At 35.4% G+C, this 27,168-nt stretch overlaps 5 protein-coding genes across 6 annotated transcripts in view; 3 read left to right on the top strand and 2 right to left on the bottom strand.

The window, feature by feature from the left end:
• Nucleotides 1–5,704: 5,704 nt before the first annotated feature.
• LOC130630427 (uncharacterized) overlaps nt 5,705–27,168 on the top strand; it is a 32,785-nt gene continuing 11,321 nt past the window's right edge. Inside the window, exon 1 of the mRNA XM_057443916.1 lies at nt 5,705–6,962. Coding sequence (XP_057299899.1) covers nt 5,712–6,305 — 594 coding nt within the window. The 5' untranslated portion in view covers nt 5,705–5,711 and the 3' untranslated portion in view covers nt 6,306–6,962. The remainder of the gene's footprint in view (nt 6,963–27,168) is intronic.
• On the top strand, nt 14,770–18,310 carry LOC130630424 (uncharacterized). The gene is made up of 3 exons (XM_057443913.1): nt 14,770–15,681; nt 15,777–16,217; nt 17,465–18,310. Exons 1-3 carry the CDS (start codon nt 14,841–14,843, stop codon nt 17,629–17,631), a joined length of 1,449 nt encoding a protein of 482 aa, XP_057299896.1. The 5' UTR covers nt 14,770–14,840; the 3' UTR covers nt 17,632–18,310.
• On the top strand, nt 17,887–19,094 carry LOC130630425 (uncharacterized). Its single transcript, XM_057443914.1, has 2 exons — nt 17,887–18,109; nt 18,190–19,094. The coding sequence occupies exons 1-2, from the start codon at nt 17,887–17,889 to the stop codon at nt 19,092–19,094; spliced, it is 1,128 nt and encodes a 375-aa protein (XP_057299897.1).
• LOC130630423 (uncharacterized) lies at nt 18,720–23,161 on the bottom strand. 2 transcript variants are annotated; one of them, XM_057443912.1, is made up of 2 exons: nt 21,915–23,161; nt 18,720–21,485 (listed from the first exon to the last, which is right to left on the bottom strand). In XM_057443912.1, the coding sequence occupies exons 1-2, from the start codon at nt 22,519–22,521 to the stop codon at nt 20,875–20,877; spliced, it is 1,218 nt and encodes a 405-aa protein (XP_057299895.1). In that variant the 5' UTR covers nt 22,522–23,161; the 3' UTR covers nt 18,720–20,874. The 2 variants fall into 2 exon arrangements, with proteins under 2 accessions (XP_057299895.1, XP_057299894.1); XM_057443911.1 differs by having other exon boundaries at nt 18,720–22,541; nt 22,677–23,150.
• LOC130630426 (uncharacterized) lies at nt 22,939–25,400 on the bottom strand. Its single transcript, XM_057443915.1, has 3 exons — nt 24,660–25,400; nt 24,345–24,366; nt 22,939–23,963 (listed from the first exon to the last, which is right to left on the bottom strand). The coding sequence occupies exons 1-3, from the start codon at nt 24,960–24,962 to the stop codon at nt 23,506–23,508; spliced, it is 783 nt and encodes a 260-aa protein (XP_057299898.1). The 5' UTR covers nt 24,963–25,400; the 3' UTR covers nt 22,939–23,505.

The raw sequence follows: 27,168 nt of genomic DNA, 5'->3' as shown, positions 1-27,168 counted from the left end.
TACATGCCTGAAATTAAGGCTGATGAAATAGCTCAGGTAGCGCTCAGGTAGCAGTGGAAAGGATACCTGCCTCTCTTTCCTGCTTTCGCTATTGCGCTGTATTTTTTTACTCTCTCGCAGAAAAGAGAGACAGGTCCAACCCGGAGCCAGTAGTTGACTGCCCCTCTCTGATTGGTTTATATTCTCTCGGAATAATTACATAAAGTGTTGTAGTCGGTGGATACACTTCCTAAAGAAATAATTATATTACGCATACTTATTATATTATAGTGAGACTGATTTTTTTAAATTGCGCTTATAAATCATTACTTTCAACATGGCGACGTTAGCAGACGAATCTAATACTGTTGCACAAGCACTGGCCAGCTTTAAATTTTTATGAAGCCAAAACAGTTGCAGGGTCTACTAAATGTGTTAAATGGCGTAGCTACGTTGTGTGTGTTTCCCACGTCTTATGGAAGTTCGATTTATCAGTTGTTGCTATTTGTATGTACCAAGTTGCGTGTAGCTGCATCTTCTTCCCTTAGGTTTTCGTTGTGTCTCCTTTAATTTCCCTGATAGAAGATTAAGTAGCTTCAGCAAATTCGTTGTCTGCTTTGGGATTGCAGGCTTCCAAGTTGGATGTGGCTTTTTCTCAAAAAAATTGTTGTGGAGAGTACAATATTTTCTTTCGTGAGTCATGGCTTGATAATTAAAAGTGGAGAGAATTTTTATGCAGTAAATATATGGTGGATAATGTCGTTTGTCTTGTGGACGAAGTTCACAAAGTGAATTGAATGTGTTATTTTTTATACACAAATAATTGCTAGCTATCTATATTTTGATTATACCAGTGTCAAACTAACGCTAAAGTTTGAAATCATTTTCTATTTAGGGTGTAGCAGCGAACAGAAATAATGAACCGTTCCGTGAAGCATTTAGTAGAATTAGCGAGATGAGATCAATTTTTATTTAAAAATTTGCCAGTTCTTGCCCACAGTGCAACAGTTGATGTTGATCTCAGTCAACTAATAATCAGCAGCTGTAATTTGTCATATCCACTTGTAGTGATAGAAAGAACATTCGTTTTGACATCCCGTTTGACACAATCATTGACATCCCTGACCGTGAAAATGTTGAAAGTTTAAGATGGGTTATTAATATTTTAGTAAGAGGTCTTGATGCACCCAAGGTTATATTGTTTTGTCGTTTTGTGTGTTTGTGCGGATTTATTTTTTACCATGTGCAAAAGATGCTAAAGAAAGAAACATTACTCACTGGTGTGAGCAGGTTTGAAGTTGCTACAAGTTCCTTGGGATACGGTGTAAATACAAAAAAATGTTAAGTATATTATCCATTATGGAGCTGCACTAGACTTTGTCACGCAATACTCTACACATTTTCACAAAGTCAGAGAAGAATAAGGAAATCTATGATGGCTTACATTCGTAATGAACGCAAAGTTGCGTAAGGACAGCTCTATTCCCTCCATTTCATGAAGATGTCAATACAAAAATCCCTTTGTCACCAGGGCATAATTGTTGCTCTTTCTGCAACAAAAAATGTGATTGTGAAGGTAGCTGTCCCTTGCTTCCCTTTGAGTTTCTTCAGACAAACAATGCTACAGCTGTTCTCAATAGGAATCCCATTCGAAGGGCTGAAGAACATCAGAAGCAAGTTGTAAAAAATATGCTAGTCGAATACCGTGAGGGCAATGTTACTACTTCCTAGTGAGGTTGTAACGGGATTGTTAAAACATGTCATTGATCAAATTGTATTGCATGTACTATATATAGATTACTGCAATATTGTCACAATCATTTGCAACTTAACAAGAAGGACACTTGCAAATGGTCATATTGATGTTGTTAAAGACAAGGGCGTGGTTGAAAATATGGCTACCGCAGAAGTCACTAATTTAAAATTATCAGTATCTTATATATATGGTGTGTTAAGATATACACATATTTTACGAAGTGTAAATTAACTAAAACTATAAGTATAAAAGCCATCAGTTTGGAAATAAAGTTAGCTATATATAAAGTCCCCCTAATTCATTGATATTGAACTTAACCAAGGTCCTGGTACACACAATCAAAAAGTTACGCCGAAATGTTCAGAATGGGGTGGCACTAACAGAAAACGTTTACAATATTCTCAGTGCCTTAACTTGACACACCCTACCTGCCTTAATATTTCTAAAGCTGCGCAAAAACACCACACAGCTAAAATTGTCAAAGGGAATAGGAGTAACTACATGGCAATGCAGATATAACTAGTCTTTTAAGACAGACATATGTTAATGAAAAAAAGGAGGTTTCTCTCCAAAGAATAAGAAGCCACTGGAAAACTTCTGCATTCTCCCCTTTACAGGGATTATCGAAAAGCTAATGGATTTCGGCTGTACTGAAACAAACACCTATCAATGTGGAAACATGAGGATTGGTGAAATTCACTCATGCTTGGGATCTGGTGCGGGTCATTCAGTAAGCAACCCCTGTCTCCTGCAAGACACCAGCCACACTCATTGACACCATTCGCCAAAACCAATAACTTTTGTTAAACGTTGGAAAAAGAAGAGTCGACAACTACAATTCGTATCGTTGTTGTTTTACCTACTTCCACAGAACCCAGGGCTAAAAAGGTAGACTTGGAACCAAGCCCTTAGAAAGGTTGTGACAAAGAATGAAAAGCAGCAAACCTGGAAACAAATAAGCTTTCCGACCTTATACATGAACACTTGTGAAATCGTATCGTAATACTTGGGCTGACCAAGCAACCGCCCCTTAGAAAGGCAGACATGGAACCCAGCAACGGCGACCCAAAAAACCATTACATATCGTCTCAAACTTAAACAAGTAATTCACTTCACCACCCAGTCAACTTTTATGCTTCGAAATCCGCCACGCTCCATTTTCGAAAGGAGTTATCAATCGTCTCGAGATTGCAATTGAAGACCCATCCAACCAATGAACAACACACACTCTTCAGTCATCAAAAACAAAAAGCCTTCACAATCTATGGTCTTTTCCACCGTCAGTGGTCTTATAAACTGTGTAAGAATTTAGTTCAGCCCAGGAGAAAAAGCACTTCTACGATAATCTTGAATTTCAGCTTAGAAGAAGCAAGCTGAAACTAGATTTGGTGCTGACGGCAATCCAGGGAGATCTGAAAAGGTACATGGTGTGAAGGATCTTTTAAGGTTGAATGTTTGCGAGAATAAGGATGCTTAGTCCAAGCCTGGCAGATTGTGTTAGGTTTTTTTTGTTTTTAGATTCGCTTCTGTTAGTCCCAGTCCTCCTCACGTTTCTCGCGCCTTCGGCCTTCTTGTGGCAGTTCGTTTATAACTCTTATCGCAATCAGTCGTTCTTTCTGTGCAAGAGACAGAAAATTGGAGCCGTCGGAGAGATCACTTTCTCTACATTTTTTTGTTTAATTTTGTATAATTCATATAAAATTGTACTTTTGGGAAATATTTAAATAATTTTTGAAAAAATTTTTGTATAAAGAATGTATGTATCAACTTTTGTATAATATTCTGAAGATGACTTTGGTAAAGTCGAAACATGTTAAAAATAAAACGTGTCGTAATTTTTATGAAAATATTTTTTGTTTGTGGTAAGAGAGGTTTTATTGTTTTATTGTTTGAATTTTTGAGTTGATAGACTACGGTATTGGTTAATGTTTTTACGTTGTTTTTGAGGTTTGTTTTGACTTGACGTTATTTGTTTACATTTTGTCTTTTGCGCTCCAGAAAATATGCATACGTTAAGAAAAGCTAAAAGGTCGAGAGGTACGGTTAAGAGGGGCATTTCTGTTTTGTTTGACAAAGCTAACGCTGAAATCGAAAAAATCAAAGATACTGAAAATGCGGACTATTCTAAAATATTATCGTTGAAGAATACATTAAGTAAAAAATTTGAAAAATTGAAAACTTTGGACGAAGCTGTCATGAACTTTTTATTAGACAAGGAAGATTCACATTTAGATGCTGAAGAACAACTATCCACAGAATTTATCATAATGTTTAAAACTGAAATAGATTGATTCTTTTATCGATAAAACTGTGAAAACTGCGTCATCAGAAAGAACTTTTAGTTCAAGTGCTTCAGCATCAAACGTAAATTACCTCGTATAGAAATTAAAATATTTGACGGCCAACCCTCAAATTGGCAAACTTTTATTGATTCTTTTGAATGCGCAATTGACAAAAATGATTCTCTGTCATCCATACAAAAATTAACCTATTTGAAAAATTTGGTGGAAAAGGACGCCGCATCGACACTAGAGGGTATAAAGTTAACAAACAATAATTACGAAGTCGCGTTAAATTTACTAAAAGAAAGATACGGTAAGAAACAACTACAAATTTCTGCACATATGCAAATGCTTATTTCTTTGGAAGTAATCAGCGACATTAATGATGTTAAAAAATTAAGAATGGTTTATGATAATGTTGAGAGCCAGGTGCGCAGTTTGGAAGCATTAGGGATAAATTCGGACATGTACGGACCTCTGCTCATTCCAGTGTTAATGGCAAAAACACCTACCGAACTTAATTCAATGGTCAGTCGAAAATGTAATCAAAATGAATGTTGGGATATTAGACAAGTTTTAGATGTTTTTAAAACCGAAATATCAGCACGTGAGAAAACAAATGTTGTGCCGAATGTAGAAAATAATTCTGAAAGTTTTAGAGATCGCACACCTGTTTCAAGTGCGGCACTAGTTATCAACTCTTCGTTTAATCAACATGGTAAAAACTTTGATCTTAAAGCTTGGTTCTCACTATGGGCTAACGATGAGCTAACCATAGTGCGCATGTTGTGTTAGCCGATTTCAATTTTTGAGCTACAGGTACCTGATATGTTCATTTCACGTTCACACAACAGCGCATCGTTAGCTCTTTTGTAGCCGAAACTAAAACGAGAAGGAGCTATGAAAAAGAAAGAACGAAAAAAAGTCTTGTTGTTACTGTTACTTCGAAGAAGACGACGTAGCCTAGAAAGAAGAGCATTAACAAAATTGCAAAGAAGGAAAAGATTTTGGGTCAGAGAAATCTTTCTTAGAAGAAAAGAGCTTGGAGAATACCATCTTTTATTTCAAGAACTTAAAGTTTCCGACAGAGAGTATTTCTTTAGGTAAAATAATGTTCGCTGATCCTACAGTCAGTTGTATTTGCATATCACGATTAGGGTATCGGTGTTAATTTTATTAAGGTACTTGCGCATGTCACCGGACCGATTCGAACATCTGTTGTCGTTGGTTGGTCCAGTAATTCAAAGACAAGACACTCATATGAGAGAATCGATATCAGCGGAACAGCGGCTGGTCATTACCATAAGGTATCTATCAAGTGGTGATGCTCAGCAATCTTTATGCTATTCCTTTCGTATTGGCAAATCAACAATATCATCAATTATTTCGGAAACGTGTATTGCAATCTAGGAGCAGCTCAAATCAAGTATTTGAACGCTCCAAATTCGCAGGAAGATTGGCTAAGAATTGCAGATACCTTTGAAGCGAATTGGAACATGCCACATGTAAAAGGAGCAATAGATGGGAAGCATATCAGGATCCAATGTCCAAAATTCACAGGCACACAATATTATAACTATAAAGGTTTTTTTACTTTAGTTTTGATGGCAGTTTGTGATGCCAATTATTGTTTGACAATGTATGTGGGACAATTTGGAAGCAACAATGACAGTGGGGTACTGGCCAATTCAGCAATGGGAAAGGCATTGGAAGAAGATGCATTGAATGTTCCCAAGGGCACGATTATTAATCAAAACACCGAAGCAGTTCCTTTTTATCTTGTTGGAGATGAAATTGTTCCTCTTAAAACTTGGTTAATGAGACCCGACCCTGGATCTGTTCTTACCAGTGAAGAAAAGAGAATCTTTAATTATCGGCTTTCCAGAGCAAGAAGGGTAATTGAGAACGCATTTGGCATCCTTAGCACCAGATGGAGAATCTTTCACAAGCCCATCAAAGCTACCGTTAAAAATGTGGAAGATTACACTCTCGCTTGCCTCAGTCTTCATAACTATTTGAGACAAACCGACAACGCTATGTATACTCCGCAGGGTTTCCTTGACTCTGAAAGCAAAGATGGTCAGATTAAGAAGGGAGAGTGGAGGTCGATGAGAAAAATTTTTACAACGATGTTTCAAAACCTAAATCCGATTCGCGGGTCTAGATATAGTAAAGATGCCCTTCAAATGAGGAATACTATTACAGATTATGTTAATAGTGCTGTTGGTGCAGTCTCGTGGCAATACGATTATATAAGGAGAACAAGTCACCACTCTTTCGGTTCTTAGTTTTTATATATTATGAAAAACGGTTATATATTACATGTACACTGTTTCATTTGATGCCTAGTGTAATATTTACAAGAAAAAATATCTTAATTATGCACCATTCGCGTGTAAAATCCATTCCCCGGTGTACTCATTGCATCATTTTAGTTTGATGCAGTCGGTGTAACAATACTATTGTGAACTGGACTAAAATGTGCCATTTGGTATTTAAATAAAACTCCTTGAATTTCGTGTTTCACCAAAATATATTCCCGCTCTGAAAGCTTTCGCAAATCAGCCGCCAGTGACTTCACATAAAAATCGATTGCATCCATCTCTTTTTCGGTGGAATCAGCCTTAATTGATTTACCCAAATCACGAATTAAATTGAGTTCCATGTCATCGAGGTATTCGTTTTTGTTTATTCTTCTTCGTTTTGCAGCGTCCTTGTCATCTTTCGCTTGTCCGTTTGCAGGTCGACCTCTTTTTTTTAGAGTGCGCTGTTGTTGCTGTGGCACAGGTGAGGTTAAGGAACTTGTCCTATTGAAGGTTTCAGATGCCCGAGATCAACGGGCCTTTTCAGCTTTTTCACTCTCTTTGGTGGATGTGCCAGATTTTTTTGACTTTTTAAAATCATTCTTCTTTTTATTATATCTTTTTCGAAGCTTCTCAAAGGAGGTCTTTGCAGCACGGTGTAAAAACAATAATCTTTCGTAAATTTCCAGTATGCGTTTTTAACAAGAATACTTTAAAGCTAGTATGACTTGAAAAAACAGATACACATTGCCATTTGCTCTTACCATTTTCAAGGAATTTGAAAGAATTAGCCACTTCCTCCCACGCATTTTTACACAGTCTTTCTCTTTGTACCCCCTATCCGTTTTGTCAAAAACAGGGATAATCTTTCACCCTGAATGCTAACTTTTCTTCTTCTTCGGACGAAAGTTTTTTTATTTTGTCAACCATTTTAGTTTTGAAATGACCTTTTACAACAAAGCATATTACTATTTGTAAAAAAATAAATCGCTTTGAGCACGATTTATGTCGGCCTCCCTTGAAGATCGCTGAAAGTGAGCTTATCTCACTGTTAGCCGAAAAAAAATATCAAAAAATTTTGATTTCAAAAAATCGGCTAACGATGAGCTAACGAAGAGTTTAGCGAAGAGATAAGCAGGTACTTTTACGTTCACACTATGGGCTAAGGTCTTAGCGCATCATGCGCACTATGGTTAGCTCATCCTTAGCCCATAGTGAGAACGAAGCTTTACAGTTGGGATTGATTGATGAAGAAAATAACGTTTTCAACATTGATTATGAACCGGTTTTGGTTTCAAAAAGCGTAACAACAAATACATTTGGAATGAAAACCGAAGAAAGAATTTCAACATTTACACCTGACGCTCTTAATAAAACTATTACGTATACAATTAAAAACACTAATCAAAAGTTAACTAGAGGCCCTTAGGCCTTGAGGTCAGCGCGACTGAGAACTTTAAAAGTGTGAGTGAGAATTGTTTATCCACGAAAGTAAAAAAGAAAATTTTCTTCCGCTTTAAGATAGTAAAATTTAGCCACTTTCCTCTGAATAACGATATTAGTTCAAATATCGTCTCACTTCTTATGCTTGGTTTCACTGCGAGATAGCGTGAGATAATTGACATATTACTGGGCACGGAGAAAGGAGGAAGTACTATTTCTCGAAAGTTCAAATAAATAGGAATCTGACTTTTCAATTTGAATATTCCCGTTTTCAGTTGTAATTGAATTGGGCAGTTCGTCTAAAGCAAGATATTGACTGGTGTAACCTAGGCTGACGTAAAGATCATTCCCTAGTGTAAAAATACGATCAAGATCCCATTCAGTCGAGTAACGCACAGACGCAATAGAAGGGTAACAGATGGCCCACAAAGCATTGCACACGCATTGGCTACCCGCTGATTCTCCAAATCTAGAATGACCTTGATGAAATGAGCCCATTACTATTTTATCTCGGTTGACAGGCCCGGGGTTGGACTAAACGTCACTAGCCATTAGAAAAGCCAAAGTAATATTTACACAAAAATTGAACAGAATGGAGCTGGCTTTAAATAGAGCGAGAAAATTTCTTCAGAAACAGTATAGTTCTGAACTGAGTTGAGTGGTTAAACCGAAAGTACCAATAGCAATGCGATATGCCTACATCGTAAAAATACAACAAAGTAGAACAGTAAAATTATATAGCTAGCTATATTTTTTTTATATATATTATTTTTTATTGTAAAAAAAATCTATTCTATAAGTTATATATATGTAAAAGTATATTGTAAGATCAAGGTAGTGTCCAAGTCTGACAAGAGATTAAATAGTAACAAAGTAAACGCGTGTAAACAAGTAACCAAGTAAACCGTTGTTCTTTTGCTTGACCTATAAGAAAAGAAGAAAAAAAAATTAAACAATATTTTGTAAACAAAGGGAAGAAACTTTTGCAAGAAGGAAAATTTGCGAAAATTAGGGACCATCAAAAGCTCCATTTTCGATTTCACAATCCAAATTAATGCCCCATAAATTAAATTATGAGGATAATGCTACTAAATATATCAAGACCGTATTAAAGAAAAAAATGTATTGAAGAAGAACTACTTTGTTCATCGCTAACATACTGCCAAGCGGCTCCCAGTTCTGCGGACCGCGGATCGAATCCTGCTCACTGCTTGGCAGTATGTTAGTGTAGTAGTTCTTCTTCAATATGATTTACACGCATTATACATTGCATTAGGAGCGAAGCAGATTTTCACCAAGAACTTCATTATTTTGAATATGGCAGACAAAAAGTCTGATGGCTGATAATGTATTTTTACCGATAAATTCTACGGTCCAGTACCAAAATTTTAAATCAGCTATAAAAAACTGTGTTTTTGAAATATCCACCATCTTTGAAAGTCTTTTTGTAAATTGGGACAAAAACTCGAAATTGGCAAATAATATTTAAAATCTTAAAAATGGAATTATTTTCGCCAAAGGCCAATTTTTAAATTTTTGACAGAAATTAATTTTTGCGGATCGGTAACTTTTAGATTCTAAAGTTGCAAAATCCTCCACAATTTATTCCTGCTGTAATTGCAGGAAACATGCCCAGTTATTTCAGCGTGAATATATATATATATTGTGCAATATTATGCAATTTTTACATCTATGGCAACATTAACTGAAATTTAGCTAGTTAATGACGTACTGTCCTAACTGCTAAAGCCGACATCAATAAAATGTTCAGTTCGTGTCATTTATGCATAATGAAAATGTGGTGGGCGTGCAAAAAAATTTGCCATCTTCGTTTAGGGTAGGCATCCATATGCTCACATTGCCAAACTAAGCGTTGATTCGACGTTACTTTGAAAACCCCCACCCCCTTTCAGTAGTATCAGGCCGTGGCAGTTGCAAAAGAGGTAGGTTTAGTCATGATGTTTCAATCGCAGTACGCTCTGCCATCATGATGACGGAAGTACATTCTGACCAAATGTAGTTTGTTTGATGCTACATGGAAGGTCCCCCTCTCTTCCGTTTGTAAACAGACAAGATCCGGGCACTGTAAAATACGATCGTTTTATCAAATATATCTCTCCTGTATCTGGGCCCAAAGCGATATTTTTGTTCTACCATGGATATTAACGTCGAAAAGAACCAAGCCCACCCCCCTAACGTCGAATCGACACTTTGAAAACATTTTCACAAAATAAAATAAAATAATCACAAATGCAAAACTTTAAAATCTTAAAAATGGAATTATTTTCGCCAAAGGCCAATTTCCCAATTTTTGACAGAAATTAATTAGCTAGGTAGCTAATAAGCTATGCAGTGCGACTGGCAAAAATTAGAAACCTATTGAGGTTTGGGAATACTTAAATGCATTAACGGCAGTTACCTAATAGCTAGCTAGCTATAAAACAATAAATAGATAAGTAGAATAACTTGCCTTGAAAATGGTCAACGATCAATAAAACCAGTGAGATCTTCAGTGTACGGAGACGTAACTACCAGTCAGACAGCCAAAACCGGAAATATATTTGTTTTAATTTATATTTTAGCTGTATTTCAGATCTGATCAGATCAGTTTATTTCTTTTAAAATGTCGTTTGGTTCTGGAAACTCATGATTCGTGCCTCCTGATTGGTTGATGAGTGGAAAACGGCTTTTGGATTAAGTAGGCGGTAATAAGGTGGTCGGGAAGCTGACTAGGGACGGACAAAATAACACACGAACACAAAAAGGCAAACTGAAATGAAAGATCAGCTACCTGACGGGGCTGACCAACAATTAAATGTTATAAAGAATCAGTTTCTTCGACAACAGCGTACGTGAAAATTGCTAAGTCAACAATTATACCGGACATCACAACCAAATATGTAAAAAGAAAAATGTTTAATGTCAAGCGTTTACAAAATGAGAAATCGTATATTATTAAGAACGATGATGTATTTCTTCATGAAGACGTGGAAAAATGTAACCTTAAATTTGATAATGTTATTAAATCGATATCCATACCGGTGACCAACACTTCTGGACAAAGTGTCAAATAAAAGAAAAGTGAATTCATTGCTAATGTGGGAGAGGTAGAAGAAATAGATCTGCGAAATGAAAGTAAGGAACTACAACACATAGAAAAGAATCGCGACTATTTATTACCACACATTTAAGTCAGAAGATCTAGAACAATAAAAATCAGCACAATTAAGCTACCTGAATTACTACATGTTAAATAAAAATGCTTTTGTCTTATTGCATGCAACCAATCTAAGTTTAGTTACACAAATTGTGAAAAAATACATCTATTATAATAATACGCCAGTTCCGTGTCTCTGTGACAGGCAAAGTGGATGTGTTCATTTTCCTTTGATCTTACCAAAATTTTCTTTGAAGTAACCGAAAAATGCATGTCTAATGTGTTAAATTTTCTGACGTTACGGCGCAACGTCAAAAACACTATTTTAACGTCAATATCTTTAAATTAGTGAAGCCATTACAGTGCACCTAAAACTTTGAGGCCAAATAACTTGGAAACGAATTGGTGACGTCAATGATTTTTCACCGCCTGGGTAACTAGGGACCACCTAGGACCAATTTGGGTAAGTTTCCCAAACCTGGGTCCCCAAATCCGTTTCGGAATGGAGGGGTTGATGACGTCATCAAAAAACATTCAAATCTTAATATCTCTGCAACCGTTTGTCAAAAATACACGATCCTATACACTTTCTTGATCAGCGTTTCAAGATCTATACGATGAAAGCAACAGGCATACACATTTCTAAAAAAAAAGTTTTGTGTTCTGACATGTCTCTGCTGACGTCATCAAAATTTAAATGACGGTTATTTTTCTCTGTTATCCTGCCTAAGTGGATTTTTCCACGGGCCTTATCGACTAGTTATATATATTTGCATAAAAAAGAATATCCTTAAATATTATGTAATAATTTCTTAAAAGGTGTTGTGGCTTGTTATATCTTCTAATTTAAACTTAAAAGGTCAAGTCAAATAAGTTAGGAATATCCTAGCAAAGATCACAAAGATAACTTCAGTTAGCTAACTACATGTAAAAGCAACATAAAACTCACAGGTTAGCTAGCTAGGTAGGTAGCTACTGGGAATCTTTAGTTTAAAGCTAACATTAGCTAGCTACAGCAGCTAATAGCTGGTCACTTAAACATAAACTGGAGACTTAGCTAAGTATAAAGAACATGTCTACACATATATAAATTCCTAGCTAGCTAGCTAGTTGTTGTTAGTGGTTGGCATTTTATGATGCTACCTAACAAACATGTCTCGCATTAATAATGTTAAAACTGAAAAAAAACATAAAAACCTTACAGAAACCTTATGATTAATTTATAAAACCATGCTCTTATTCAAATGTTTTTTTAAAGATTAATTTGAAGGAAAGAGTAGAGAATACTCAAAAAGAACAGCCATCTTTTTCGTAAACACAATTTCCGTTTTATGCTAGGAACTTCGTTTAACAATCCCTATGCTTTGTCATATGTAGCGATACCTATATGTATGCTCATTTTTTGGCATAAGGGTGTATATATTTATATCGTTATTAGCTGCGGGTTATACATTTACACCTTATGTGCAATTTCTATGAAGTACATCCCTAACTTTTTTAGTTAAATTTTAGCGTACAGCCACGTCATGAGAAAGTGACCCGTGATTTCCGTGTTTGTGGACTCACAGTTTTACTCACGCAAGGGAATTAATATATGAGATATGTTTTATATTTATCTGTTTGGTATGCACTGTATTGTGTGAATTGTATTTATTTTTATTATTATTTTATTTGTAACATATTCCTACAAGAGGGTCGCTTTAGTTGGTGAAATGTTTTCCGAACCGGTCTTTTTAGGTAAAATTTGTTAAAAATTGTGACGTATGCACTCAACTAAAAGAGACACCCAATCATTTGTAAAACAAAAGAAAATATTAATTTTTGTGGTATCAGAAGATATTTAAGGATGCGTCTACAAATTCCAAAACAAATTGTTTTGAAAATCGAAAGTTAATATGAATGGAAAACAGATTTAATGGTTTTTTGTGCATAATTTGAACACACTATATACTATCCATTGCGTTGGAGTATCAATAATGATGGATTTAGCTTGCAGCAAATCTTATTGCTAGAAGTTTAAAGAGGATTGGATAACAAGTTTATGGAAAAAAAACCAACAAGGTATTTGTCATACCTCACATGGTTATTAAATTATAATGAAGTAATTATACATGCATTACACTTTTCCCACTAAATATAAAAAGTAATAAATATGCATCGCGGTTACTTTTCATATTGTTATTTTCAATGTTTCGACTTATTGAAACCAGAAATTTGTTCACCATTCAATATACATAAATTCGTAGGATGAAAAACATTTTAAAAATTCTGAAAACACAACACGAATTGAACATGGATGGGGAGGTTCTGTAAGGTACATGCATATTTTTAGGACTGATAAAAACATTTTTTACTCTAAGGGAATGACATATGTTGCACTTTGGTGTCCTCTTTATTTATGTTTTATGCATTTTCAGAGTAATCATATTCGTCTATGGAATCTGTAAAGGCTCGTTTACAATAGCATTCGTTTTTAACAAAATTTCTTCCTTTTTTTAATTTTAATATGAACATTTCGTGAATATGTTTCTCTTTATTAAAAATTTATGATGTGGTAATTTATTAACACCAATACACTTTATTTAACAATTTCATAGTGCACGAAGTTTTTTGTAACAGTGTTCATTATCAAGTGAAAAAATATTTCTAAGCTAATAACATATACACGTATCTACAATAAAATAATCATTTTAAGTCAAAAGCAGTCGCAAAGGACGATAAATATTTGGTCTTAAAGGACAATCCGCAAACAAAAAGAAAATAAAAAACAGGGAGGAAATTGCAACAAGACACTCGAAAAGCGATCGTTCGAAAACGATCGTTTACGATTTATTTTCAGGACCTAAGGGAGAATAACTTCAACAATGCAGGGAGCAAATTTTAATCTTCGGCAAATAGAAATTATTATTTAGAGAAAGAAAAGTGTATTTAGAGAACATAGTAACGAAAATTAACATAATAGTCTATGGGTAAAGTTGTTAATCTCAGTTTAAACTGCGGGATTAATGTGCAAAAGGCGTGAAAAAAAATCATTGCAATAATGATAAAAATATTGTTAAATGCAGAAAAATGGTGTCAGTTTACTTGATTAAAAAGATGTTTATGCTAGTAAAGTCACTTCAATATGTGTGTTATTTGCATCCCTGTTTAAAATTATAGAAAACGCGCTACTATTAAATAATACAAGGATCAGCAATAAATTTTTTTAACTTAATAACAAAGGGATACCAGACAAGGAAACTTTACCCACACGACAAGCTTAAAAGGACAGCAAGAAACCTAAGTTTCACGTAAACAAAAAATGACATTAGATATTGGTAAAATATCCCCTGGTGCTAATAGCGTTGCCTTAACTGTGAAAATTGGGTAAATTAAGTTAAAGTAGATGAACACAGATCAAAACAAGAAGTAGAAACAAGTTAAAAACAAGATCAGCTAACAATACATTATTTATATATTTCATTGCAAAGCAATGGTGCTAAATTTAACAATTTTTTAAATACAGCATCCAAAAATTATAAATAAGCTAGGATTTGATAATCAAACACTGCAAAAGACAAAATAAAACTATTCCCTGAAACAAGGTTTGACCTGGAACAGTTTTTATTAACTATCCAGCGTAATGATATAGGAAAACAAAATTGGTTCGTTTGAGTCATTGTTTTGGGAAACTCACGGGTAAAATATAGAAACGAAATAAACAATGTGGGATCGTAAAATGTTTAGATATTCGAGCAAAACGTTCAAATCCGTAACAATAATAATAATAATAATAATAATAATAATAATAATAATAATAATAATAATAATAATAATAATAATAATAATAATAATAATAATAATAATAATAATAATAATATATAACCATAGGAGATTATTTTTGTTCCGCTACAGCATTCGTTTGTATTACTTAGCAGAACATGGCTAACAGGCAACTGCGAAGTGAAGTTTTGAAACGCGCCCTGAAGGCATGCATCGTCCAACCGGTAATAAGAAAATATCAGGTAGTAGCCGTTCGTGCGATGTGGGGAAGTGATGTTGATGCCCGCGAGGTCATTTGGGGCAAGAGAATGCAGATGGAGAACATATTGCTTAGCAACGAACAAGTATCCTGTTTTTTTTCTTGTATTACCTATATGGCCAGACCTCGTAAGAGAAAGTCGATGAGGAATGAAGGGGAGGAAGAAGAAGGAGCCGACTCTAGCAGTGAAGGTGATAACAGAAACGGCGCAAATGCGCCTGAAACATTTCCTGGCATTTCTTTCTGGATCGCGTGCGACTTGCCAAACTGTACCTTAAGTCAATTTGAAACAAATTTGTCGAAGTCTTTTATGCAAGCCGGGTTGAATTTAACAACGTGCAATGCTATACAGACAAGAGGTAAATACTTGAACCTTTTAGTACTTGAAATACTGTCAATGTTTTTCGAATATTTTACGCCACATTTGATATTTGTAGGCAAAACCAGTGCATTGCAAGCATTCTCAGGATCGTTATACCAAGTCTTGAAAGACCACAATAGGGAAGAAGCAAAACGGATAGTTGAGATATCCCATCGCACAATGATTAGGAGTGCAGCTAGAGATGAAGGTGTTCAACTTGACCACGTTGCTGTAATGGAAAGCGAACAGTACTCGATGAAACCCTGTCAGTTAATTCTAACAAAAAATATTGATAAAGAGGTATATCAAGATGTAATTCGTGGTTTATCCGAAATCAGATTTACATCGCTTGATTTAAAAGTAATTGATAAATCGGAAGGTAAGTTGCCACGAACAAATTTACTTACTTCTCCAATAATAAGACTAAGTTTTTTGTAGAAGTTAAAACATGTTTTTACATTGTTACACGCATAGGCACAGAAGTAACTATTCCCGTTAAGCCAACTAACAAACTTTGTCAATCCGTGGATATAGTTCGAAGGATGATGGAGAGGAATAGCTTTGGACTGTGCAATGGAGGTGTATACAAAAAAATAGGAGAAAGCAGATACACATACGTTTACTGTTGTTCGGTGAAAAGCTATCTCTATCGCTCGTTGAAAAACAAAGCAATCGCCAACGAAATTACGCCAAATTTACGAGAGTTGGTATTTTTGCTGTCGGACGGCGAGTGTCAAATAATTGATCAAATAACTCTGGATTACAATTACATTGAATGCTTGCCAAATGGAGTTTGTTATAACATCGCCAAAAAATGTTTCGATGTCAAGCCAAATTTAAAGGGATCTCCCCGAGCATTCGTACGGTACTTTCATCGTGAGGGAAAAAATCCCGAACCAAAGCCATTTATAGAAGGTAATTGTTTTTACTTTTCTTTTAACGCGTTAAGAAAATGTTTTTTTTTATCTTTTAACGCGTTGTAACATATCAAGGTGGTAGTTGTAACGTGTTGTAACGTATTGTAACTTGTTGTAACGCATTGTCAGTGAAAAAAATGTTTTTTTTTATCTTTTAACGCGTTGTAACATATCAAGGTGGTAGTTGTAACGTGTTGTAACGTATTGTAACTTGTTGTAACGCATTGTCAGTGAAGAAAATGTTTTTTTTATCTTTTAACGCGTTGTAACATATCAAGGTGGTAGTTGTAACGTGTTGTAACGTATTGTAACTTGTTGTAACGCATTGTCAGTGAAGAAAATGTTTTTTTTTATCTTTTAACGCGTTGTAACATATCAAGGTGGTAGTTGTAACGTGTTGTAACGTATTGTAACTTGTTGTAACGCATTGTCAGTAAAAAAAATGTTTTTTTTTTATCTTTTAACGCGTTGTACCATATCAAGGTGGTAGTTGTAACGTGTTGTAACGTATTGTAACTTGTTGTAACGCATTGTCAGTGAAAAAAATGTTTTTTTTTTATCTTTTAACGCGTTGTACCATATCAAGGTGGTAGTTGTAACGTGTTGTAACGTATTGTAACTTGTTGTAACGCATTGTCAGTGAAGAAAATGTTTTTTTTTATCTTTTAACGCGTTGTAACATATCAAGGTGGTAGTTGTAACGTGTTGTAACGTATTGTAACTTGTTGTAACGCATTGTCAGTAAAAAAAATGTTTTTTTTTATCTTTTAACGCGTTGTAACATATCAAGGTGGTAGTTGTAACGTGTTGTAACGTATTGTAACTTGTTGTAACGCATTGTCAGTGAAGAAAATGTTTTTTTTTATCTTTTAACGCGTTGTAACATATCAAGGTGGTAGTTGTAACGTGTTGTAACGTATTGTAACTTGTTGTAACGCATTGTCAGTGAAGAAAATGTTTTTTTTTATCTTTTAACGCGTTGTAACATATCAAGGTGGTAGTTGTAACGTGTTGTAACGTATTGTAACTTGTTGTAACGCATTGTCAATGAAGAAAATGTTTTTTTTTATCTTTTAACGTGTTGTAACATATCAAGGTGGTAGTTGTAACGTGATGTAACGTATTGTAACTTGTTGTAACGCATTGTCAGTGAAAATGTTGGCTCTTTTTCTTTTAACGTGTTGTAACGTATTGTAACTTGTTGTAACGTAGTTCTAAAAAAGGTGCACTGAACTACATTTGTAGGTGTCGAAAATAGTTTCCCAGATAGAAATGTGCGGTTGCGTTTTTATCAAAAATGGTACCAAATTTTGCTCGCCGGTCAGTATCCCATGAAAGAAAAGAAATTGTTGCTGGTAGGTCCTCCTGATAGTGGAAAGACTAGTTGGTTTGCTCCATTTCAAGGTAATTAAATAAAGTTCGTGAAAACTTCTGACTTTTAGACGGCACTTACTGACATACATTTGTCCTTTTAGGCATTATTCCAGAAATGTACATTGCTGGCGTGGTTCGGGATGGTCGATTCTCAGGCCACCTGATAAATAGAAATACACAAGTCGTATTTATGGATGAATGGACTAGCGACAGTCTATGTTGTGAAGATGCAAAAAGAATATTGCAAGGTAAGTCGATGTCGATGCAGTACATGAACATTTACTTTGAATAAAATGTGGCAATGTGCAGATGGGATACCACTTTCTCTTATAGGCGGCTTGGTTATGATCCCGCAAAAACACAAAGAACCGGCCCGTTTTCAATACAATTCGGGTTTTTTTATAACAACTAATATAATGCCGGACTTCGGAAATGGTGTAGATGGTGAGGCTATCCTGCGTCGTCTTGAAGTTTTCGAAACTAAGACACTTCGAGTGAAGGACAATAGCATAACAAGTAAGTATCTCATGAGAATAAATGATAACAATGGTGTAAATCAATATGCATAAAAATAAGTAATGACTTTTTTCCCGTAGAGTGGATGAGAATGCACTGCATGGAAATATTTGTGTACGTTGCCAGCCAGTTGAAAGACATCTCGCTTTTCACCAGCGAAACCAATGTTGCGAAGAAAAATCAAGTAGGCGCTGTGTACAACGACGTTGATTGCGATCCGTCGGTCTTCTTGGACGAAGAGCAAACATTGGAAGCATCTAGCAGTTGTCTAAGCACACGAGTTCAGATTGAGAATGCAGTTCCGCAAGAGGCTATCGACTATGCCATTATTGCGGCCGACGATAGGGATGGCATTTTGTACCATGCGCTTAACTTTGATCATGAACTGTTTGACATAGAAAACAAGTTACACAGTGCTGAATATATGCGCAAAATGTACGAGATAGCCGCTGGGGCATGGGAGGAAATCTGCCCATTAATTAATAACGATGAGACCTTGGTAGCATTCAAACGCCGTAAAAGGATCAACTGGCAGGGTAGTGACACGTTCTACGACACGTGGTTGCTTGCTACAAACTCCTGCCGCGATTGCTTCCCGACGAAAGAAATGAAGGAGCTCTACCCTGATTGGGCACAACTAATTGAGCAAGACGAAGACGAAGGAGAAGGTAGTAGCCACGACCGCGAAGAGAACGAGGAAGAAGAAGAGGAAACAAACGAAGAGGAGGAAGGTCATAGGGAAGAAGAAGAAACAGAAGAACATGAAATCAATGCTAAGTCGACAAAACCTGTTTCCACTGTTAAGCAAGAATATATGCCGTTTTGTCCAGCAAATAACAGTACTGCTTTTATAGACCTCGTGTCAGATGATGAAAGTGTTCCTGAAATTTCTTCAGTAAAATTAGAGCTATTTTCCGCAGATAATTCAACCACTTCTCTCGATTGTGATGTTATCTGCATTAGTTCGGACGAAGAAGACAATTAAAAAAAAACTTTTTTGCGTTTTCCTTCCCTCATATCCCACCACATACTCCTTTTCTAAAGTGACATGCGAAAAGCGGTTTTCTCTACAGAAATAGGTTACAAAGCGTTACAACGTGTTACAAGGCGTTACAATCAGCATGTCCATGCGTTACCAGGCGTTACAAGAATCAATCTAGCCATTTCCAAAAATTTCACAGTCATTTTTTCATGGAAATAGGTTACAAAGCGTTACAACGTGTTACAAGGCGTTACAATCAGCATGTCCATGCGTTACAAGGCGTTACAAGAATCACTCTAGCCATTTCCAAAAATTTCACAGTCATTTTTTCATGGAAATAGGTTACAAAGCGTTACAACGTGTTACAAGGCGTTACAATCAGCACGTCCATGCGTTACAAGGCGTTACAAGAATCACTCTAGCCATTTCCAAAAATTTCACAGTCATTTTTTCATGGAAATAGGTTACAAAGCGTTACAACGTGTTACAAGGCGTTACAATCAGCACGTCCATGCGTGACAAGGCGTTACAAGAATCACTCTAGCCATTTCCAAAAATTTCACAGTCATTTTTTCATGGAAATAGGTTACAAAGCGTTACAACGTGTTACAAGGCGTTACAATCAGCACGTCCATGCGTTACAAGGCGTTACAAGAATCACTCTAGCCATTTCCAAAAATTTCACAGTCATTTTTTCATGGAAATAGGTTACAAAGCGTTACAACGTGTTACAAGGCGTTACAATCAGCACGTCCATGCGTTACAAGGCGTTACAAGAATCACTCTAGCCATTTCCAAAAATTTCACAGTCATTTTCTCATGGAAATAGGTTACAAAGCGTTACAACGTGTTACAAGGCGTTACAATCAGCACGTCCATGCGTGACAAGGCGTTACAAGAATCACTCTAGCCATTTCCAAAAATTTCACAGTCATTTTTTCATGGAAATAGGTTACAAAGCGTTACAACGTGTTACAAGGCGTTACAATCAGCACGTCCATGCGTTACAAGGCGTTACAAGAATCACTCTAGCCATTTCCAAAAATTTCACAGTCATTTTTTCATGGAAATAGGTTACAAAGCGTTACAACGTGTTACAAGGCGTTACAATCAGCACGTCCATGCGTTACAAGGCGTTACAAGAATCACTCTAGCCATTTCCAAAAATTTCACAGTCATTTTTGCATGGAAATAGGTTACAAAGCGTTACAACGTGTTACAAGGCGTTACAATCAGCATGTCCATGCGTTACAAGGTGTTACAAGAATCACTTTAGTCATTTTAAGTAGGAATGGGGATGAGTGTGCGTTTAATGAATGTCGCATTTGCGCCATTATTTGCATACTTAAAGGCTTACAGCGTGTAAGTTTCACCTAAACTGTGTGGACGCTTATGTGTACGCTAAAATGGTGAATGAAGAGGCAGTTGTGGTAAACGTTTCGGATAACGAATGCTCAGCATCTAAGGAGGTTTTACCGTTCTCGCATTCCTGTTCAACGCTGGCAATTTCCGTGGAAAAAAATATTGTTTGCTTATCAGATGATGAAGTTTTCCTAACTATACCGATAGCGGCTTTGAAGGGAGAACCAAGTTTTTGCGAACCGCCTTCACACACGAGGGTACTTAATACACCAGATTATTGGCCAAATCGAAAGAGGAAAAAAAGCCTTTATGTGTACGCCGGTTTTGACTGTAACAAAGTTAAAAGACTATTTGAATATTCTGGTTTTCAAAAATCTTTGTAAATTTACAAAGTTATTTTTATTATAAATACAATTTAAACTTATATAAATTGTTTTGTCTTCGCTCTAACCGCCAATGTACTAGCTTTACGGCTACAATGAAAGGAGTAGTTGGGATCTGCGAGAATGGAAGTCCATTTTGCATTGCCATATTTTTGTAGCCCAGCTTGTAAAAACTTGTCCTCCATGGCACTAAAACTAACTTTTTTCTGTCTCGTTTGAACAGGTGTTTCGTGTTCCAAAGTACTTCCAGACGTTTTCACATTTTTGGTGTTACTATTGATTTCGCTTACAGTTAAAGTACACGTTGTTTGATCTCGTAATTTATCCATACATAACCTGGCTTTTGCAGCTATATTGCGCGATTCAGTCTTCTGGTAATGAACTTTAGCTACCTGCGACGTGTGTTTTTGATCTTGAGAAAGAATTGCTTGTTCTTTTGTTTCTAAGTGTGCAACACTTTCGGTTTCGATGATTTGCCTATATCGTGTAGGATTTATATACTTACCAATTGCTTGATAAACAATTCTACCGAATACGTCCGAAATACGCGTCAACTGCTTACCATTTCGACACACTAGTAGATAATCGTTGGTGGGGTTCAATCTTCGTCGTACATTGTCAATGTATTCGTTTATTAGTGTGAGTACATCTATGGAAAAATAAAGAGAGTCAAATCCGTATTTCTCCGCAGTTTTAAAGACATTCTGATCTATAAAACCATCCTCTTTCACGCCTTTAATCATTGTTACTGTAAGAGTTTGATACGTCATGGGTCTTGAAGCCTTCACCATTAAAAATAATACAGCTACTATGAAGGAAGTCGAAAATGATAAATCGTGTGCTGCGACACATGCACTTGCGTTTTTAGCATTTAACACAATTTGTTTATATTTTTCACTATGGTATGGTATCACCTTTTGTAAATCATATAGTGTCGCCCAACAGTCTATACTGTTTAGATATTCAACACTTAAGATACACTTCCATTCAGCTTTCATTTTACGAAGGAGGAATTTCTTAACACGGTGCAAATAAATCTCTGCAGCAACAAATACCGACAAATTTTTTTCAGTCGTACCTGTGCTTCGTCTGTAATCAAGCATGTGCCCAATAGCATTCATGTAGCCAATTATTCCTGAGAAGCCAACCTTCCATTGGTCTCTCAAAAAATCTACGAAATCAGAAAGCATATTAATAGAGCCAACACAGTAGTCGATAACAGGGAATGGTACTTCCCATACCGAAGGAGAATCCTCGCAGCAATATTTGGCATACTTTAAAACTTTACAAGTTATTTGATCGGCCTGAGAATGATCTTTACCACCACCACCTGGACTTTTTAACCATGTCCTAAATGCAACTGCCAAATTACATGTTTTAGCAAAAGACGGCATTGAAAATGTGGAGGCGCGCTTTCTTTGGGGATCTTTTATGCGATTTCTCGTACTGAAGTGGGGAAGTACTTCGTCGATATTCGGTCTTTTATCGAAATAATAAAACCATCCATGACGGTTATAGACATGTTTTCTACACCCTCTTTTACTTCCATACGACTCGCTGTCACAATCAGCCACAGGACAACAAAAGCGGTTATCTTTATCAGGCATTAACTTAAGCCTTTTCGATCTCATTGAGGCTCCCAATGCCTCTTTCCACGCAGGCTTTTGCAAGACTCGTTTTGTCATTCCGATTTCTTTAAAGTTCTCTAGAAACAAAATTTATAGAAAGTTTATAACAATATTAGTTTTTAACAAAGCATAGAAAGTAGGATAAAAAAAAGAATTCATTTGAATAAAAAAAGAATCCTATTAACTATAAATTTAAAGTTTGAACAACTTACCTTATACTTTACTTCGTATACAAAGTATTAGTTGAGAAACTTCTCATTAAAACAATTCCTTTTTATAATGAAGGACGCTCTCCATAGCAGAGTTAAGGTAGCAGCGAAAACGGAATTATTTCAAGTGGCACAATATAAATTAGACTGCAGAGTATTCATAATTAAATAACTATTCCTCAAGATAATCATTTCGCATATATTATCGTTATGATATATAAAAGAATTCAACGGAACAAATAGAGTGGAACGATATATACCGTCACATAAATTCCATCAAATTCCCTATGGGAACGACACGTTCTTGTCTTGTGAGTAACAATAGAACAATACATTCCGCTTTTATAACAATGTTTTAATAAGTTGTTAAAGAACACCAAGTTCCTTAAAAATGGTTCTTTTTTAAAAAATTGGAACATGTGAAGTATTTAATGTGTTTAGGGTGTAAGATAATCGCACATAGAATCACGGACCATTATAATTTCATACGCTATATAATAATAATAATAATAATAATAATAATAATAATTTTAGTGTATATAACCACCAGTTGTGAAACCCAAATTAAATCAACTAAAAGTCATTTAGCTAACCCATTTTGCTAACTACTGTTGTCAAAATTATAATTTGTTTCAGGGTAACAGATATACACAGGCTTTGAAAAAAAAACACTAATTTATTTGCTCCTTTTTTAATTTCTTTCAAGGTTCCTTTCCTAGAAAGAATCATTTTGTAATGATTACTTTCGAATAGCCTCAGAAACACGAATCGTATGGAAACTTAAATGCTTAAACGATCATGTTTTCCTTTTAGTGGAGGAAAACAAATTCATTCAGGTTGCACACAATTTTGCATAAATATCTGCGCAAGATTCGCCACTGTTATCCGAGGCGTCGAGTTCATACAAATCTTCACTAAAATGCAATCTCAATTCTTGACCTTTATGAATAATTTCGCTTGGTCCAGGTAAAATCAAGTAGGCAGAGGTGGAGTTGTATCCGGGGAGAAAAAAGAAACCTGCACCCTTGTGATATGCTGTATCAGGATAAAGTAATTTATTTTGCTTATCTGTAATGACAACTGCAATATTCTCCTCGCCAAAAGGAGGAATTTCGTTGACTCTACAACCCCATTTTGTCGCTGGTCTGTAATCAACGCATTTTACACCAATTCCTCCAACATGGACCAATTTTATGCTTTTTATAACTGCATCATACTGTACTTTAAATTCCCCGTATTCTTTGGGACGTGCTCCAAAGCAGACATTGCGTTTTAATAAAGTCCACTCGTCTAAAAAGTACATTACCATTATTCCATTATTTAACATATATCATATATCGACTAAATTTTTCAGTATCGCTTATACGGAAGCGACTTATGATGAAACAAACTTTTTAACAGTGTATTGTAAACTTTTTAACATATTTTTCACAGATATTTAAATATATTATTCTCTGTTTAGGTGTGTCGAAGATCTGATCAGTCAACAAGAAAGAAGCAAACATCTTAAACTGTTATGTCCAGTGTAATTTTGAGTCTTTGCTTAAATGTGCAAAATTCAACTTCTTCACAATTGTAATAAATTACTTTTACAGTATATGCTGCCTCAACATAGAAGACTACAAATTGAGTAGATCTTAGCAGTATAATTATGTGAAGAATGAAACTTACCTTGTGGACATTTAGGTAGTACCTAAAATCAAAATTAACCCATTTAAAGGAAAGGTAATAAATGCTTGCTTTTAGAAATAATAAAAGCTTTATGAAATCAACTGAGGTTATATGCAAAAAAATGACAAAGTTTAGCCAAAACTTTAATATGTATATTCCAATAACATGAATGCCTTTGTCGATATATATTTAACTTAAAGTGTTATATTATTATATATATGCCTTCAACAACAAGTTTTTTTATATAAAGTATATATCCAAATGCACAGACCAATACAATATTACACAAAACTCGGCACCTTTCCCTACACTTACCTTCTTGTAACTGGTGATTGCTTCATCTGTTTTCAACATTTGCATTTCTTCTCCCTGATCAGTTGCATTCATTTTTACAAACCAGCAATCTCCACGTCTCATCTGTTTATTTTTCGATTTAAACATGGCGTTATCACATTGCTGATCTCTTTCACATTGCAACAGACAGCTTACTTCCGTCTCTCCTTTTAGATATTTCGTTATGCCTCCTTTAGGTAATTCATCGTCCGGAGTGTATAAGTCACCCACAACAAGGGTTATCAGAAATGCAACGACTAAGAGTTTAAGGAATATAAACATCATTTCTTCTCGAGTTAGTCAGTAACTGAATACCATAACTGTTTTGGCTTTTCTTTAAAAATATCTCGATAATACTGTGGTTTAGTTGAATTGATGAAGCGATGAATAATCATTATATTTTATATTATTAAGTAAATACTATGTATTTTAGATAGTTTCACCGCAGTTCTGTTATTTATTTATACAAAAACCATACGAGGGAATAAACGCATACATGAAAAATATAAACCAAACTAAATCACCTGCGTAATAGGGACTAAGGCAACCGTTGAACTTACGTCAAAGAATTAATCAATCACGCAGCTTTACACTGCTTCGAGGTTCTTTTCCTTACGTAACTGCCTATCAACCAATTTTTTATATAGTTTAAATATGGCAACTCCTGTCGATTACTGTAAAATATTTTAACTGTTATATAGGAACCTGAAAACTAGAAATTGTAGCTGGACGTTTTAGTTATGACAGACTAACGCCGACCGGAATAGATAAACAAACTTTTATAGCTTATGAGATAGGTGCTCTGTAATTTGCCCATGATTGATTTTACAACTTTTGCGGAATCATTTTGCCTGCTAACAAAAGTTGAATTACTGTTTAATGACAGGCTTTACAGTCTGTGTTTTTTGTTGACTTGGACTTTGCCATGTCTTTTAATTTATGTTTTCTTGGCTGAGTTGCATTTGATTAATCTGTACAAAGCGTACCTGCCTCTTGGTGTGCATAAACAGTTAAACTGTCCTAAACGTATCGAAGTCGTGTACCAAAGCTCTCCATCGGGAGAGCAACATCGGGCCACCCCTCTTGTTTCTATTAAAACAATTGCATTTTGCATGTATCTGCGCGTATCCAAAGTCGTGCTAAAGGACAGAAGCAGTAGTTAGGAACAAATACGTAAAATTTATATTTACTTTACTAATTCAGTGTCCGCACAATAAATCACTACTTTGGCGAATGAAGCACGAAATATGCCTGTGAATGTTGGAGGGCCAGCGATTTTTCCTGATTGGAATTCCTCTGGTTTTTTAGCAAAAATGGTAGCTTAAATAACCGGTTATTTTGTAAAACTGGTGGTGTTTTTTTTTTTTTTTTTTTTTTTTAAAGTTTTTAGGGTCAAATGGGTATTAAAAGGAAATTGAGGGAGGAGCTAGTATTTCCGCAGTTATAAACTCTATAAAACTAGAATCATTTGTTTGTTTTCTGTACAAAAAAATTAAAAACAAGTATTAAAATCATTAAAAGAATGTCCTTTTATCTATTTTTTTGTATTTCTTGCTTTATTTCATATGTCAGTTAAGCTTTGTTAAGAGAAACTTGAGAAGTTTCAATAATAAAACAATGCGATTTCAATAATTTAAAAATTTTAGAATTATTCATACAGTGTTTCATAAAACATGTATACCTATTTACACTTTTGTACGGTTTTGTGTTTTTTAGTTCATTGTCATTCTTTTTGCCGAAAAGCGAGCATTCTATTATTTAATATTAAGTATTAAATCGGCTAATATAAACGCATTATTCACTGCTGTCTTGACAATAATAATAGTAACCGTATTCTTTTTTTTCACAACAAGTGATGTCATGCTAAAAGACTCACCAAATAGTAACGCGGAAATTTATACGACTTGTAAAAATCTATCGACAAGCTAGCCGTGGTTTTTTCTAGTCAAAACACGGAAGTCGGGCGACTATGGAACTGGGTAACAACTAATTTATTGGAAACGAAAATGTGAGATACAGGAAGCATCAATTTCTTTCAAGGTGAGTACAGCGTCTCAATAATTAATCAATGTTGGTGCGTAAGTCTATTTAGAAAGGTGTTTTTAGTCAATGCTCCAAAAGTTCATCTTCAGCTTTTCATCGGATATATGTCTGTTATTTTCACTGGCAGCCTACCGTAATTCAGGAGTTTGCTCACTCCCCACTCTCTTACAGAGTAATTAAAAGAAGATAAGCAAGGGGGTTTGACAATCTGTCTTGTCTTTGGGTGTGACAGTCCCACCTTTAACCCCGGTCCATTAGGGAGGCCAAGTTTGCTCACTTCGTCTACAGGGTTAACAATCCTGATGTACCCACAGTTATTGTTATAAGAAGCTTTGCAAGGGGCTTTGAAATTTTTTTTGGGTCTTCGTGGACTTTAGGCTGGTCCTAACATAGGGCTGGTCCCAAGCGTCAATCACCTGTGTAGGGCTGAGTGTTGGATCCCGTAATA

Source organism: Hydractinia symbiolongicarpus, chromosome 2 (assembly GCF_029227915.1).
Source record: "Hydractinia symbiolongicarpus strain clone_291-10 chromosome 2, HSymV2.1, whole genome shotgun sequence".
NCBI lineage: Eukaryota > Metazoa > Cnidaria > Hydrozoa > Anthoathecata > Hydractiniidae > Hydractinia > Hydractinia symbiolongicarpus.
The sequence above is the reverse complement of the archived record's forward strand: the minus strand, read 5'-3'. Positions and strand labels throughout refer to the sequence as shown.

Coding starts and splice junctions, on each gene's coding strand:
- LOC130630424 (XM_057443913.1), top strand. CDS start 14,841: ATGGCTAACAGGCAACTGCGAAGTGAAGTTTTGAAACGCGCCCTGAAG. Junction 15,682..15,776: donor AGTAATTGATAAATCGGAAG/GTAAGTTGCCAC, acceptor TTACACGCATAG/GCACAGAAGTAACTATTCCC. Junction 16,218..17,464: donor ACCAAAGCCATTTATAGAAG/GTAATTGTTTTT, acceptor CTACATTTGTAG/GTGTCGAAAATAGTTTCCCA.
- LOC130630423 (XM_057443911.1), bottom strand. CDS start 22,521: ATGACAAAACGAGTCTTGCAAAAGCCTGCGTGGAAAGAGGCATTGGGA.
- LOC130630425 (XM_057443914.1), top strand. CDS start 17,887: ATGTGGCAATGTGCAGATGGGATACCACTTTCTCTTATAGGCGGCTTG. Junction 18,110..18,189: donor GAAGGACAATAGCATAACAA/GTAAGTATCTCA, acceptor TTTTTCCCGTAG/AGTGGATGAGAATGCACTGC.
- LOC130630426 (XM_057443915.1), bottom strand. CDS start 24,962: ATGATGTTTATATTCCTTAAACTCTTAGTCGTTGCATTTCTGATAACC. Junction 24,367..24,659: donor CAATCACCAGTTACAAGAAG/GTAAGTGTAGGG, acceptor TTTTGATTTTAG/GTACTACCTAAATGTCCACA. Junction 23,964..24,344: donor ACTACCTAAATGTCCACAAG/GTAAGTTTCATT, acceptor TGTACTTTTTAG/ACGAGTGGACTTTATTAAAA.